General features: G+C 35.0%; 1 protein-coding gene across 7 annotated transcripts in view; it reads right to left on the bottom strand.

The window, feature by feature from the left end:
• Window positions 1–16,846, bottom strand: part of DENND1A (DENN domain containing 1A) — a 691,139-nt gene that overhangs the window by 545,210 nt on the left and 129,083 nt on the right. For all 7 annotated transcript variants that reach the window (XM_078150133.1, XM_078150134.1, XM_020967516.2 and 4 more), the window contains exon 3: window positions 1,080–1,123. In XM_078150133.1, the coding sequence (XP_078006259.1) occupies window positions 1,080–1,123 (44 nt within the window). The remainder of the gene's footprint in view (window positions 1–1,079; window positions 1,124–16,846) is intronic.

Genomic DNA, 16,846 nt, shown 5'->3' with positions numbered 1-16,846 from the left:
AAGTTGTTTCATTAACAAAATTAAAGATGCTTTCCTAAATAGATTCAGGCAATGATGTCATAAAATTCAAATTAAAAGCATAAACAAAAAAAAAACCCTCTCTGGTGACTACCTTTTTACATCAAAGTAAAAAAGGTTGCAATTGTGTCCACAAATTCAGAGCCTGATCAAATTTTAAAGCATCATGGATGGGTTAAAAAAAAAACAATGGAAATTCAGCATTGGCTGAGACTACCTCACTGGTGAAAGTAACTTTTTCTTCTACTAAAAGAATGAACCTGACAACTTCAGATTTAATCAGCACTTCAGCTAAAACTCTCAACATAATAAAACCTCCTAAAAGACTCTTCCTTCACAAATATGTATCTCCATTTCAATTCTACTGCTGCTTTCTGGTTTTTCATAATCTATTTCAAATTTTGGGAAACGTTACAAGGCAATTTTTAAGATGCCCACAGAATTTAAAACTTGAACAAACAACCCAAAGAGAATTTCATAATAAATAGCAAGCACAGCATACTTCAAAGTAAAATGTCCTCAGAAATGTTCCACCTTTCTCTGTCTTTAATGAAAACATTAATAATAACTTTCATTTCTATAGGGCTTTAATGTTTGAAAAAAGTATTCTTCATATCTATGTCATAAATTATGGAATGTATCCTATTTTAATATAATGTTTGCAAAGCACTTAGCATGGTGCATGGCACATAGTAGGTACTATATAAAAGATTATTCCCTTCCCTTTTAAAGATGAAGAAGCCTCAACAAGATAAGCTGACCTGCTAAGAGTCACACAGCTAACATGTACTAGAAAGTGCATTCAAAATCAGATCTCTTAACTTCACATCTAGTACCCTATCCACTATACTACACATCCATCATTCATGCCCCAAATCTAGTACTAGCATTTCCTGGTACTAGTTCATTTTTGGCTTCTTCATTGTTAGTTCTTAATCACCACCTCTCTTCCCTTCTAAAAATCCACTTACCACTTTTGGTTTTTAAAAAATGGTAATAATGTGTTGAACAACCCTGAAATAAATTTTGTCATGTAAAAAAATTAATTACGCATTCCAAACCTGGTCACTGTAGTCCTCTGGGAATTGCCTCTGTACCTCAGGACCTGTAAATAATTGACAGATAATATTAATTGGCTTTGGATTAGTGAGCAGGCAGAGAATCACACATTAATATTTGATCAGAAGATGATAGCAACCCTGGCAGGGGATCCAAGGGGGGCAGATGAGGCCGCTATGTTGATAAGCACAAGGAAGGGCTCTTCAAGGAGCTCCCTTTTACCCTCCTCCAGAAATACAAAAAAAGAAATTAAAAAAAAAGATCTGATATTACTGTTAACTTTGGGCTTTTACCTAACGCAAAAATTTCACCAGCTACAAAGGGTTGTGTGTGTATATATAATTCTATTTCATTCTCTCTTTCTCTCTCTCTCTCTCTCCTCTCTCTCTCTCTCTCTCACACACACACACACACACACACACACACACACACACACACACTCACAAAATGGTTTCAAGTCTGCTTTGACTTTTCAAGTTTAATCAGAAGCCTCCTTTACCCAACTACAGATGTGGGCTGGAAAAATCTTCTCTCACCCCACTGGGTGGGGTGGGGGACAGGGGATGAGGAAGATGCACAAAGGGCTGAACCTTTTCAAAGCTAATTCAAATAGAGGGGATAAGGCTCACACTATTATAATGAAAATGCTCCCAAATATTTAGAAAACAATTCTGAAGATGCTAGAGAATATGATCTAAGTCTTCTCTGCCCATTATCAAATGTTTTAGAATAGAATATGATAAGGAAAGCCCCTAATACCAGTTTGGTTTTTCAGTGTAAATAACATGGTTGTAAAATATAAGAAGAAATCATGTTCTCTCTGTTACAGTTAGCCTCACTCAAAAAGCCTAGAGGAAAATAGTGTCCATGATACTCTATTTCAAATAAAATTATAAAAGTTCATTTGCTTTACAAAATTATATTTCCATGGTCAACCAATTTTGTCAATAAGTCAACAGATAAATAAACCACTAACAATAATTAGAGCTTTCATTCACCTAGAACTTTAGGTTTATGAGATACTTTCCTCACAATAGCCTAATAAGGCAGCTAAGTTGCACTGTAAGTAGAGTACTAGATCAGGAGTCAGGATGCCCTGAGCTCAAATCGAGCCTCTGGGTGACCTTGGGCAAATCATTTAACCTCTGTTTGCCTCAGTTTCCTGACCTGTAAATGGTAATAGCACCTACTTCCCAGGGTTGCTGTAAAATATTTAGCACAGTGACTGGAATATAAAAGGTGCTTAATAAAAATTTACTTCTTCCCCAATTGATAAATGATCAAAGGACATGAATAGGCAGTTTTCAGAGGAAGAAATCTAAGCTATCAATAGTCATGTGAAAAAATGCTCTAATTCACTAATAATTAGAAAAATACAAATTAAAACAACTCTGAGGTACCAGCTCATACACATCAGATTGGCTAAATTGACAAAAAAGAAAATGACACATGCTAGAGATGCTTGATTTGCCCATAGTCATACAACTAGGAAGTTTCAGCTGATACTCAAACACAGGTCTTCTGACTAAATCCAGTCTTCTTTCCATTACAACACTGCTTTCTAATTAGAAACTATTAGAATACCATTTGCTATTGATTAGTAAAACAGCCAACTCTTCAAAAATAAGAAGGATGTGGTTTATTTTCAGAGGGACATTAAGATCATCAGTATAGTGTGTTTTTGAAAAACATACATCAGGGATCTGGTAAAATTGAACTATTTGTTCTTTCTATTGATAAGTTTGCTGTGTTGAATGTATTTTTGCCAGATGCTAGTCTCCTTCCAATCCATATTTACCCAAATTCTGATCATTTTTTATGGTTAAGGTTTGTTAAAAAAAAAAAAAGAAAAGAAAAGAACACAAAAAAATCCTTTATTTTTATTCAGTACTTCAAAAAGACCCATGATTAAACCATTATGAGTGTTCACCACCAACAGAGAAATGGTAATCCTTCCACACCTTAGCAGGCATTTAGCATGATTTGCTATGACCAAAAGAATTCATTAATCTTCCAATGATGAATCTCTCCCAACTTAGCTAGGCTAGTCTCCAGATGGCAGACATAAAATTCATCACCAGGCTTTTACTGCAAGACTTACAGTTTAGCACAATCTACCTAGAGTTTATGTACCTCTGGCATAGCCTAAGAGAACCCAAAGTAATCACCACACTATTATAAGGCATGGGAAAGGGGTGTTAGTAAAAAGAATTTTTGTTCTTCAATTAACAGACCGCATTAGGACCACAGTTTGTGGAAAAAGCACAGAACTCAGGAGCCAATCACTTTTCAAAACTGGTTGGGACATCAGTACCAACTCGGAACAACAATCCTTTGCAATTCAGGAATCTTCCAGGACTGGAACCAGTTTACTGCATTTGACCTCTACAGACAACATCCTACAGGGCAGTTAAAATGTCCTATTGAATGAAAAGGCCCCACACAAGCAGGGATTAGCAGGCAAAGGAACAACCTTGTCATCCACTAAAGCTTTTCTAAAGTGTGCTATGTATTGACAAGTAATGTGGTACAGTAAATGAATCACTAGGCTTGTCATTAGAAGACTTGGTTCCAGAGCTTCCTCTGTGGAGCGACCAGAAGAAAGTCCTTTCCCTTCAATAGGCCTGTTTCTGTATCAGTCAACAGGAATCACAGTACTTGTACTACCTACTACATAAACCTTAAAGTACAAGGTAAATGTAATCCTACATTATTAATGCTATGAGAAAGAACAAAAATAAATGCTAACTGCTATAACTTCTAAAACAATATGACTGACAACTTGAACTCAACACAAACTGATGACCCAAGAGAAAAAGCTCCATAGAGCAGTTCTTAACCTTGAGTCTGTGAACTTCTTTAAATATAGATATAGATATAGATATAGATATAGATTAGATATAGATATAGATATAGATAACTATTTCAATGTTTTCTTTGTGATCCTATATATTCTAAGCATTTAAAAAGACCATTCTGAGAAGTGGTCCACAGACTTTAGCAGATTGCCAAAGAAATTCCCAAACAAAAAAGATTAGGAATAATCTAGCATATCTAACTCCTAGCTTTCTTCTTTTTCCTCCAAATCACTCACTGTGTTCCTACAAAACTTTGTGTCTCTTATCAGCCCTTTGATAACAAATATCAGCAGCCATTTTCCATTCAAATATGTAATATGCTATTGGTTTTTTTCAAAAATTACTTTGATTTTTCTAGAAGGTGGCAAAAAGCTAAACATGTAACTTGCTATCACTGCTTTAACCAATCAGAATATTAAGAAAATAGAAATTTTTAAACTAACATATAAGTAATTACTATAGATTTCCTGATTTAATATTGTCTGTTCTAGATCCTATCATCTCTTTCAGTTCTAACATTCTTTGTTCTACTTTCTAATATTTTATTTTTAAAAAACATTTATTAAGTGCCTACTATGTGCAGGGCACTGTTCTTCAGAAAGATGAAAAACAAAGCAGTACCTGCCTTCATGAAGCTTAGATTCTAAGGGCGGTATAGTTGAGTGGCAAGGGGTTGGAGGGAGACTGATAGGCAAATAAGCATGTCTTCTTTCAGCTTTAACCTTCCAATGTCTAGGGTCTGTTCATAAACCAGAAAATTCTATAATTTAAAAAAATAATATATTAAATGAGCAGAGAGCAGCTTGATGGCACAGTGAATACAGCTCCTGGAATCAGGAAGACATCTTCCTGAGTTCAAATCTGGCCTCAGACACTTACTAGCTATGTGACCCAGGTACTCAACCCTGTTCACCTCAGTTTTCTCATCTGTAAAATGAGCTAGAGAAGGAAATGGCAAACCACTCTACCATCTTTGCCAAGAAAACCCCAAGTAAGGTTGTGAAGAAGTCAGATACAACTGAAACAATTGAACAACAAACAATAACAAAATGAGCAAAAAGAAAGTGATCATGTTGATGGAAGCATCAAATTACTTAAAAAAACTAACAGTAAATGGAGACTTCTGAGCTCCAGAATGCATAAATCATTAGGACTGATTATAAGAAATAGATTTCCCATGAAATCCTACTTTATTTAAGCATAACACAATCTACCAAATCAATCTACTTACCTTTCCTGAGGCTACTCTACTAGAGACTCTGAATTTCTTAGAAAGAAAAGTTTCCAGGTAACAAATAATTTATCATACGCTACAATCGTCTATGAGCTTTTGCAGCTCTGATTTTCCTAATCTCTTAATAAACGTTATTTATGATAGCAGAGAAATGTCCATACTCCCTAAAATATAACCTACAAGTCTTTTTTTTTTTTAAAGACCATCTAATAGTCCACCTAATAGTGCTTTGGCACATATTAGATCAGGTCAGTTTAAATGAACAAAGCTTCTTCCTTTTAACCACAAACATCCAATATAGCAATCAATCAATACTTCACACTTCAATATTTCTAGAATCCATGATTTCATTAGTGTCAGCATAGTATATCCTTACTGATGCAGATTTTAGGACCTCTAGGTTGTTGTAAACTATCTTTATAAAAGTTACTGGGGTCAAGAAAATTCAACAGGTCTTGAAGAACATTCTAGTAATAAGCCTCTATGTATTTAGCTACATTGATTCTTTGACAAGAGACCCACAGCCTATTAATTTAGTCTAGATTATAATCAACCTTCTGGACCTGAAAGGAGATTTAAAAGTTTTATTCTATTAGCAAGCTTTGAGAATCTATGGGCCCCTTGACTCCACAAGGAAGCAATAGAAGAGAACTTAGTGGCAGTTGGCAATCAAGAATATTATGCAATAGCTTTTACAAAATTAAAACCAAAAAGGAAAACAAATTGCATTGGTGTTTTCACAAAATGCCTGTTTTGCATGGCTTCCTCACTTTGTGCTGATCCATAATTTTCACCTAAAGATCTACAGAAGACTCTTAAGCTAAAAAGGTCCAAACGCAATCTGCTTTTCCCTAAGCAACACAACATACTCTGTACTAATAGCACCGACATGGCACATGTACAAAACCTGGCACCCTGCAGTTAGGCAAACCGCCTTTATATTTTCTGTCTGGCAGCAATCCATTTGCGTGTCTGTATGTTTTTACAAGTACTCTATGTATTTCATTGCGTCAGCTGCATTTCTTTGAGTTTTAAATGGTCTGGGACCATTTTATGAAATGTTCTATATCTTTATGTGGAAAATAACATACACTGGAAAACTGTGCATCAGTCTAATATTTATATCTCTAGTTCTTAAACCATCATCCACTATTACAATTGCTAATTTCCAAAATGCCGCCTCACATTTATACGCCCCAATCAAAAATGCATGGTCATGAGCTGTGAATTTCTACCACAAAGATCTACTAGCAGGAAAACTGTGGCAAGGAAAAGTTTATTCTCAATGATAAAAAATTAACATCAATAAATGCAAGACAAATCTGCATGTCCTGGATTTTCTAAGATGGTACTGATTTGCAGAAAAGAAAATATATATTTTAACAAGGCTTTGCAAATGTCACATCCTTTGTCAGAACACATCCTGGTTTCTTGTTTGGAAAATAAATTAAGACACATATATACAGAAATCCTTTCTCACTAGAAGAGATAAAGTCTGAAACAAGATACCAGCATTAGGCGTGACTAAGACAATTAGAAAATTAAAATTACTACTGAAAATGTATTCATCACATGCTCTGGCTCAAAAAACTTGGTTACCATTTGTATCAATGGAGGGCATAATTATATCAATGAAAGCACTGATCCTTTATATATTAACAGAATAAAATTTATATTAGTCATGATATGATTATATTTCCCCACCTTATTTTTCCCCTAGTCTTGTCACTATCTACAACTTATTTCTTATTTAAATGATAAACACTTGCAGACCTGAAAATCAATACCAGGATCTCTCAAGAAAATACTTTTCAACTGAAAGTTTGATAGTCCCCACTTCTTGCCAACAAGCCCCGGAGTATCTATAAATCACTTAATCTTTGGTAGCCCTTGATTCCTGAATTGGCTATCTTCATCCCTTATAGATACAATAGACTACCTCCAGTGTAACAGAGTCGCCCAAAGAAAAGACAATTCCTCTCCCCAAGCACTTTGCCAGTACAAAGAACAATGGATTTTTCCAAATTTAATGTAGGCATTTTCACAAGATATGATTGTATACCCCAAATTGACCTAAGAAAAGTATTACTGTACTTAAAAAGATTAGGTTTTTCAGAACCCAAAAACTGAAGAAGAATTTGAAATATTTTTGGATAAGGGGAAAGTTTTTCTTTTTTCATGTTATTCCAAATTTGCCACTCTTCTAACATGCACTTTCAGACCCGTTAAGATATACTAGAATTTGCCAGAGGATGTTTAATTAGTAGAAAAAGAATTTGGGCCAGATATGCTGGGTAGGTGCTATAAATTATTTTACACAAACTCCAAAAACCCCAAGTTTTGCCTTAGGCTTAAAGTTTCAGGAAAATATGGCAGACACTGTTCCCTTGCACCAGAAATGCAATGTAAGGCTTCAGTAGATACTTATGAGGTCTAGTTTGCAGCTCAGTAGCTAGCTTATCTATACATTACTTCCAAGTTTTTGCTCTTGCAACTACATTTAAGCAAAGTAGTTTATTTTAAATAAGAAGAAATGCAAAGATTTCAAATTTTTTTTCTTCATTTGGATCTCACATAATAATGAGAATTAACTGGGGGTATGTGCTGTCCATCTATCCCATTTTGTGTACACGCTGTAAGAACTGAGCTTCAATTCTGGCTGCTCAGGTAACAGACTAGATGGCCTCTGAGTTCTCTTCCAACGTGGATATTCTACAATTCTAAAAGCACACCAAATCATATGTACAGTAACTTTAAAATTGAAACATCACAAATGTGACTAATTAAGAGGCTTACTTCGGCTTAAAAAATGCCAAGTATTAATTCAGAGACCGTCACATTTAACAGTGTCTTTGAGTTACCAAAATAACGTCTCAGTCATTAAGACAGAATTTAATGTGTTTAAGGCTGTGTATCACAGAAAACCTACCCTAACTGCTCCTCTCGAAAGTCAACACAAAAAAGGATTTTGGAATTAACTGCAAACTATAATCCTGTTGTTCAATTTCATGGCATTTAAGATACTATCTTCCCTTCCCCACCTAAATACTAATCCACACTGTAGTCCGATTTAATTTTCCAGATGAGAGGATGTGAATATACTACAAAAGGTTTATAAGTCTGTTACACTATTTTTTGAATCATCATGGTAATATCCGATTTTATAAACACAAAACACACACACAAAGTGCACACCTACAGAAGCTGTGTATTTCAGAGGCAAGCTCTTTCGTAACCTTAAGTCTCTAAAGCCTTATATGTAAGATTAAACTTTAAAATGTTCATTTAAAAGGAAAAAACAAAAGTTAATTTTTGGTAGGACAAAATCAAAAAATTTTTGATAGCAAGACAGAAAATTGCAACAAATTGTAATTATGCTAATGAAAACCTTCAATGAAACTGAGCTACAAAAATTCGGCTTTGTTTACTCTAAATTGTAAAATGCCCAGATAATTAGTTCAGTCTTAGTAAACGATCACAACTCTTCTAGAGGTGGATCCTTTTTACAAACTTTAATTCTCCATGTTTGGATTATTGAGGAGTTATATATTTCTTGAAGGGGCATATTTGTGTTACTTTAAAAGCAAAAAAGAAAAAAGAAACAAGAATGAAAAACCTAGTCGGTATTTCTTTCTGTTGCCTTTGATAACTCAGCTATCCGAAGAAAAGTAGTAAAATACATGCTTTGCCTTCCTTTTTAGACTAAGATACTGGATACCAGACAGGGTTATTATGACAAAATCCAAAATGCTACATATCTGAATGGGATCTATTATTGTCCTTGTTAGTATTCTAAATAATTACTTCAGCCTCTAAACACAAATTCTCCCCTTCTCCAACCTCCCCCCAACAAAACAAACAAACAAACAAAAAATCCATTCCCCTTGATTTGTCCACTTAAAATAAGTAAATATTTTACAAGATTGTTTTGGGGGAAGTCAAAGTGCCACATAAATATGAGTTATTACTATCATACCAATTATTCCCAGTTCAAAATTCAGATTCTTAATATGCTACTTATGACAGAGTAAATTACAAAGCATTTAAATGTATATTCAGCAGCTACAAAAGAACAGTTGTATTTTTTAAAATACACATCCTCACCCCCCAAAAAAATTCTAGGCACCAAAGCAATTTAAGAACACAAACAATACAGCAGATATACAAATATTTGCGTTATTACCAATCTGAAAAATCATGTGTTTCCACATGAGCTCTTCTTTTTAGATTTCCTCCAATATTGGCATTTCAGATATATTGCTATCTACTATTCAATATTACAGTTAACCTAATATCTTAAGCAGAGTTTACAAGCTTCCCAGATCGTAAGCATACAGACAATTATTGAATACAGGAACGCAATATCCCACCTCAGCATGGTATAAGCAATAGCCCCATTCATGTAACAGATTACTCTTCAAAATAACATATTCTGCCTTTCAGACATATTCTGCCTCTATGTGACTATTTATGCATAAATAGCAGACACTGACCTATTGTTTTCCATAGCTGGAGTTGTTATGAATGTAGTACAGTTACCAATTAAGTGAATCAACAAGTACTAAATACATCAGCTGTTGTACAAATAATGAGCCCATTGACATTAGGCAATAAAATTCGGGGGGCAGGGGGGGAGATGTTCATCTTTGTTTCCTGGGTATGTTGATGGATTTTTGACCTGTGAATGCCAAAAAGATTACTGATAATTTGGAATATTTCCATAACTCCTTTAGTCTCAAAATAGAATGGGCACCTAACAATTCTCCAAACTATATGCTGAAGAAGTTCTGACAAGTTATACTAAAAACAGAATGAGGAAGAAGTTGCAAGAAGAATTACAAAAACAGGGAAAGGATGAGGGTAGTAGGAGAGAAATAACCCAAAAGCTGACCAGGGAATATGTTTATGTAGATGTCTTTGCACTGAAATATTTTCAATAAAAAGCTTAGGTTTCAATATCTATTCTTACAGTTTACATATTTAGAAGGGGTATGCTTCTTTAAAAACTAATATAAACCTTGCTACTGATTCCCAAATTTTGTCATATTTTCAGATAAATGTGTATGTGTTTTCTTTCAAGTACAAACTTTTTTCATAGAAATGTGTTATTAGTGTTCTGTACCTTAAGTTTCAATTTGCTTTCTAGATGAACTCTATTTTTCCCACTCACTTGATGCCAATAATAATAATGTAACACCATTATGCCTACTTGTAGCATTATAAAATACAGTATACCTATGGCAAAGAGGGTCTTAAATCACAGCATACTAGAATATGGAACATCAGAAGAGGACAGGACCTTGGAGATCTATTTAGTTCTAACCCGCTCATTTTATAATTACTATAGATAACTTAACTCAATTGACAGCTGTGTCCCTCATGTGTTATAAACATAAAATCACTGCATATGGTTATTTTAAATAGATATAACATCTGTCATATGTTTAAGAATAACAGTAAATTATTTGCACATACATATATCCATACTTGCATACTAGATAGCATATACTATATGGAGTCTTATTTCATATCACAAAACAAAATGCACTGAACACAAGGTCCATGTCTATTCATCATTACAGCTACCTCAATGCCTTACATATAGTAGGCACTTAATATGTGTGTTTAATGAATGAATAAACCCTATTCTTCCACATCACTGAAAAGACAACTCAAATAATAACAATGCTTAAATTTTACAAAGTTTATGCTTTCACATAACTCACATTTCTATAATACTATAAGGTTTACAAAGCATTTTCCTTATATAACCCAGTGAAATATGAAATACATACAAATACATGTGTATATGTATGTTATAAAGGATGGTTCTCTGGAAGGCAGTACAAGGAGGGACACTAGGAGAAATGTTGATTATGTAACATATGTATACATGTTATATATATATATGTAACATACACACATATTATTGTGTTAACAAATAACATGCTACACATACTATGTATGTCTCTCTGATAAAATAAATAGGTAGTAAAAGTATTATGGTGCTTGTACTACACATGGAGAACCTAAGGTTGACAGGTAAAATGATTTGCATCTGGTCACAAATCTCATAAATGTAAAGGCCACAATTGAAATTCAGGCCCCCTGAAATCAAATCCAGGGCTCTTTCCCCTCACGAAAACTGTATCATTTGATTCCATCATCAAGTACAGTAATCCCCATTTGACAAATGAGAAAACAGAGACCTAGAAAGATTAAATGACTTAGCCAAGATCACATGATTAGTCAATGGTATAATCAAAACCAAAAGCTGGGGCTTATCATTCCCAGTGCAGTGATCCACATTTTGCTGTTTCTTCAGAACTACAGTTAAAAACAGCCTCCAAGCTGGTGGTGTGGGGCAGCAAAAAAGCTATGGACTTTGGTAAGAAATCTGGGTTTGAATCATTGCTCTTCTATTTACAAACTAGGTAACCTTAGAAAGTTGCTTTACCTGCCTAAGCCTCAGTGTAGTGATCTGTAAAGTGAGAGACAGGTAAGAGATCCTAGGACAGAGGGTAGCATCCATCATCCTTCCAGTCACCCTGGTGTGTCATCTTAGTATCAACCTAGCTTTTGCTCATTCCATACAGACACTAAGGTGCCAGACCTTACAGTGTTTTTCTTTGTAACACTCACAGACATCCCCTTCCCTCCATTCATATAACTATTGCCTTAATCAGAACCTCATCACCCCTCACCTGGACTCTTGTAATAGAATTTGATAATTATTAATAAAAATGAATAAAAATGCTAACACTAATATTAATTTCATATCTCTCTCCCTACTCTAACCCATCCTTCAGAATACTGTCAAAATGACTTTCCAAAAGTACAGGTTGACCTGGTCAACCCACTCCCCTCAATAAAATCTAATGGCTCCCTATTACCTCTAGGATCAAATAGAAATTCCTTTGTTTGGCATTTAATGCTCTTCACACCTGGCCCTTTCCTATCTTTCCAATCTTTTAATACATTGCTTTCCAAGAGGGACTCTAATACTCAAGCCGTACTGACCAATCTGCTATTCATCACACACAACACTCCATCTTGCTTTTCCAAGTTTTTACCCTAAACAAAGGCTTAAAGAAAAACAGAACATGCCCACAAAAAAATCAACTGGAATTCCTTGAAGAAATGATGTAAGAGTTAAGAAATGAGTTTGAAGTAGTTCTTATATATGAAATGAGAGCTCTAAAGGAAAAAAATTTAAAAATAAATGAGAATTATGGAGAAGAGAGCTTGAAAAAGAAATAACATTTTGGCACAAGGAGTACACATTCTTACCCAAGTAATAGACTCACCAAAAATTAGAATGAATCAAACAGAAGTTAATGACTCAACAGACAAAAAGAAATATCAAGACAAAATTAAAAGATTTTAAAAATTAAAGAAAATATAAAATATATCAAATACAACTGACGTGGAAAACAGATCAAGGGTAGATAATTTTAAAATAGATGTATAACCTGAAAGCCATGACCACCCCTCCAAAAAAAAAAAAAAAAACCTGGATGTCCTATCTCAAGAAATCATGAAAGAAAACTGCCCCTCTGTGGTCCTTTCCTCTGATTGCCTCATTCCCACCCGGCCCCCTCAAAATCCTTATAGGGAAAGTATCTAGGCCAGCCATGTCTTCATTCATCTCCAGGGTCTCCTGGACTGCTAACTCCCTGAACTTTCTCTACCACATCCCTGCCATGGGTAACTTCCCCACTCCCTTTTCAGTATTTTTTTATGTTGTCTTCCCCCATTAAATGTAAGTTCCTTGAAGGCAAGGACAATTTCTCTGCTTATGTTTGTACTTCCATTGTTTAACACAGTGCCTATCACATAGTAAGCACTTAATACATGCTTGTTGACTTAGAATCAAAAGACAAAGTGAAAATAGAAAGATCCACTAGTCACCTCCTGAAAGAAATGCTAGCAACACTCAAAATTCAGAATTTCCAGATCAAAGAAAAATACTTCAAGATGCCAGAAAGATTCTGAGTACCCAGGAGCCACAATCAGGATCACACAATGTTTAGCAGCCATCATTCCAAAACAGTGGAGAACTTGGAAGATGCTATTTCAGAAGGCCAAGAATATGGGCTTATAACCTAGAATAATTTACCCAGGCAAAATCAAATAAAATCCTATCCTACAGGGACCTTTGGGCAGCTGGGTGACACAGTGCCTAGAGTGCTAGACCCAGAGTCAGGAAGACTAATCTTCTTGACTTTAAATCTGGCCTCAGTCACCTACTAGCTATAGGACTCTGAGCAAGTCACTGAATCCTGTTTGCCTCTGTTTCCTCATCTGTAAAATGAGCTGGCGAAGGAAATGATAAATCACTCCAGTATCTTTGCTGAGAAAACCCCAAATGGGGTCATGAAGAGCCAGACAGGACTGAAAAGTGACTGAACTGAACTGGGAGCTTTAAAATAGATTAATGAAATAGAAGACTTCCAACCACTCTTAAAGAAGAGATCGGAGCTGAGTAGACACAATGAAATGCAAATGAAGCAGCAAAGAAAAACAAAGAAAGGTAAATGTAAATGAGCAATTTGAAAAGTGAAAAATAGGGCATTTAAGATGACACAATGGACAGAGTAGTGGGCCTTGGGTTAGGAAGACTCATCTTCCTGAGTTCAAATATGGCCTCAGACACTTACTAATCATATGATCCTAGGCAAGTCACTTAACCTTGTTTGCCTCAGTTTCCTCATCTGTAAAATGAGCGGGATAAGGAAATGGCAAACCACTCTAGAATCTTTGCCAAGAAAACTTCCAATAGGGTCAAGAAGAGTCAGAAACAGACAGGAATGACCAACATCAACAATTTGAAAAGATTTTATAAGGATGAAGTGTTTGCATTCTAATGAGGAGTTGGGTGGAGGAAGTAGAATGATTCGGGTACCATGATATGGGCAGAAGTTGTAAAGGAAGTGAAATAAGATGGAGAACTTGGGAGTGGTTTTGTTATGGTTTAATGATCTCAAAAAGAGAAAAGAAAGGAAGGAGGAAAAAGATATACTAGGGAAGAAAAACAGAGGAATAGAGGGTAGTGACTTATCTCACATAATCAGAGAGAACAAACAGAAGTCTATACCAACAAGGAAGGTGTAGGAGGAGCATGAATCATTTGAACATGACTGAACTGATTCAGTAAAGTGAGCAGAAACAGGAGAACAATTTATAGTTCAATATTATAAAAGTGAAGTATTCTATACTATGTAAAAACTCTGAACAACTCTGATCAATTATGATTCTAGAGGACTGATAATGTAGAACGCTAGCTAGCACCTGACAGAGAGGTGACAGACTAGATATACAGAGTGAGATATGCATTCTTAGACATGGCCAATGTAGAAATGTCTTTTGGTTGACTATGCATAGTTATTCAAGGGGTTTTATTTTTCTTTTTTTCCCCCCTACTGGGGAGAAGGGGGAGGGGGAAGGGAGAGAGCATAGATGCTTGTTAATTGAACAAATATTTAATTAGAAAAATAAACCTCACAAAGGTAGAGCTCCAAGTAAAATGTTACAAAAGCAACTTTCCTTCTCTAGATTTCTGTTCACTCATTTTTGAAATGAGAAGGGTTGTATCAGATGACTTTCAAGGCCCCTCTCAGATCAAAATTCTAAGATTCTAAACCCAATTCATTTTGGAATCAAAGACCCTATATTCAAATCTTGACAGTGCCACTTTTGCTTGAATGACCTTGGGAAAGTAACTTAACCTCTCTGAGTCTCAGTTTCCTCATCTATAAAATGAAAGGATTAGATTAAATGACTCTGGGATCCTTTCCAAGTCTAAATCTGATACTACAAGGCTATATTATTATGTCATTGTGTTTCTTAATTAGTAAATCAACCACACTGGAGCAATAATTATATACTAAAGCATAGTGATATTCCCATCCCAGTATAGACCAAGTTGTGCCTTGATGAAACTGAAAAAAAGTATAAGATTAATTTATATAAATAAAATACAATTTCCCCCATGCCTTAAAGTTATCTTAGAATGCTTTATCATCATTTAAGACATATCTTCTATGAGCAGTGGTTCCTGACATTTAAAGCTAAATTTTCCAGTCCTTAACAATTCTATTAATGATCTGTAAACACTAATACATGAGGGAAGCTCAAGAATTAAAAAAAAGACCAAACCACAACTCAGGAATAAATTAACCATTGTGTTAGGTGAAGAAGTATTTTGTAATATATACCTGCTGATTTATGTTTTCTAAAAAGTTTATAAGACAGGTAAACTTATATATTGAATAGAAGGTTGCATTAGAGTAAGGAAGACTTGATTCAAGACCTGCACTTGACACATACTTTTATGATGACACACCAATCACTTAAGGTCTCAGTGCTCTTTGTCAAACAACTCTCTAAAACCATAAGAGCACTGTCCCTAAAATCAGAGAACTTGGGTTCAAACCATGCCTCTGGTAATATCTGTGTAGCATTAAGAAAGTCACTTAACATTCCTAGACCCTAGTTTTCTCATTTATAAAATGAACGGAGTGGACCAAATGAACTTAGAATCAAAGGACAAAGTGAAAATAGAAAGAATCCACTAGTCGCCTCCTGAAAGAAATGCTAGCAATCCTCTTCTAGATCTAAATCAATGATCTTATAATGTGTTACTAATTTGTATCCATGGAGAGAGTTCCACACCAGGAGATTCTTATGTCTCAGTATACATAATAATACTACCTCAAACACCCTAACTTTGCAATTACTCAACCTACTCATGTTTCATGGCCTACTCCTCCATCTCAACCTCAGCTACACACAGAGATGCTCATACTCTTTTTTTAAATTTAATTTTAGTTTAGTTTTAAACATTCACTCTTATAAGATTTTGAGTTACAATTTTTTTCTTCCTTCCTCCTTCCATCCACCCTCCCCAAAATGGCAAGCAATCTGAAATATGCCATACATATACAATCATACTAAACATAGTTCCACATTAGTCATGTTGTGAAAGAAAAACCAGAACAAAAGGGGAAAACCAAGAGAAAGAAAAAGAGAGAAACAGTATGCTTTGATCTGCATTCAGACTCCACAGTTCTGTCTCTGGATGTGGATAGCATTTTGATGGTCCTACTCTTAACCTGGTCATCATGCCCAGTTGTACTTCTATCACATTCATGAATTCTGAAATTCCTTTATCTGATCAAAACCTGTTGTCATTCTACCTCCCCCTCTGCCTTGTAACCCCAAATCCATTCTTCCTCCTCATCATGATCACCATGATTGTATACAGAAATATTTACTTTTACTAAATTCAGAAAAATGAAAAAATGTTTGCAAATAAGAAATAATAAATGTCACATACACATATAGGGATAGAGATTAGACCTGTGAGTTCACTGGAGTGAGCAAACTCAATCAATCAATGCAGGTTGGCACTTTCTCTGCAACATATAGTCTTAGAGAGTTGCCTATAGCAGTGAAAGATCAAGCGACTTGCCCATAGTGACATAGCCAATGTGTACAGTTGGCTCTCTATCCACTATGCTTCAATGTTTTTCCAGGAATATGTAAACATAAGCTATTATTAACACAGTATTTTCCCAACTATTCTACAACATGTGAATGTTGTGATGTGACTGGAGTTCCCTGAGAAAATGCTGACACCTGTATATTTTAAAAAAAAATTAAACATGAAACTATG

Source organism: Phascolarctos cinereus, unplaced genomic scaffold, assembly GCF_003287225.1.
Source record: "Phascolarctos cinereus isolate Bilbo 61053 unplaced genomic scaffold, phaCin_HiC Scaffold_2;HRSCAF=192, whole genome shotgun sequence".
Lineage (NCBI taxonomy): Eukaryota > Metazoa > Chordata > Mammalia > Diprotodontia > Phascolarctidae > Phascolarctos > Phascolarctos cinereus.
The sequence above is the reverse complement of the archived record's forward strand: the minus strand, read 5'-3'. Positions and strand labels throughout refer to the sequence as shown.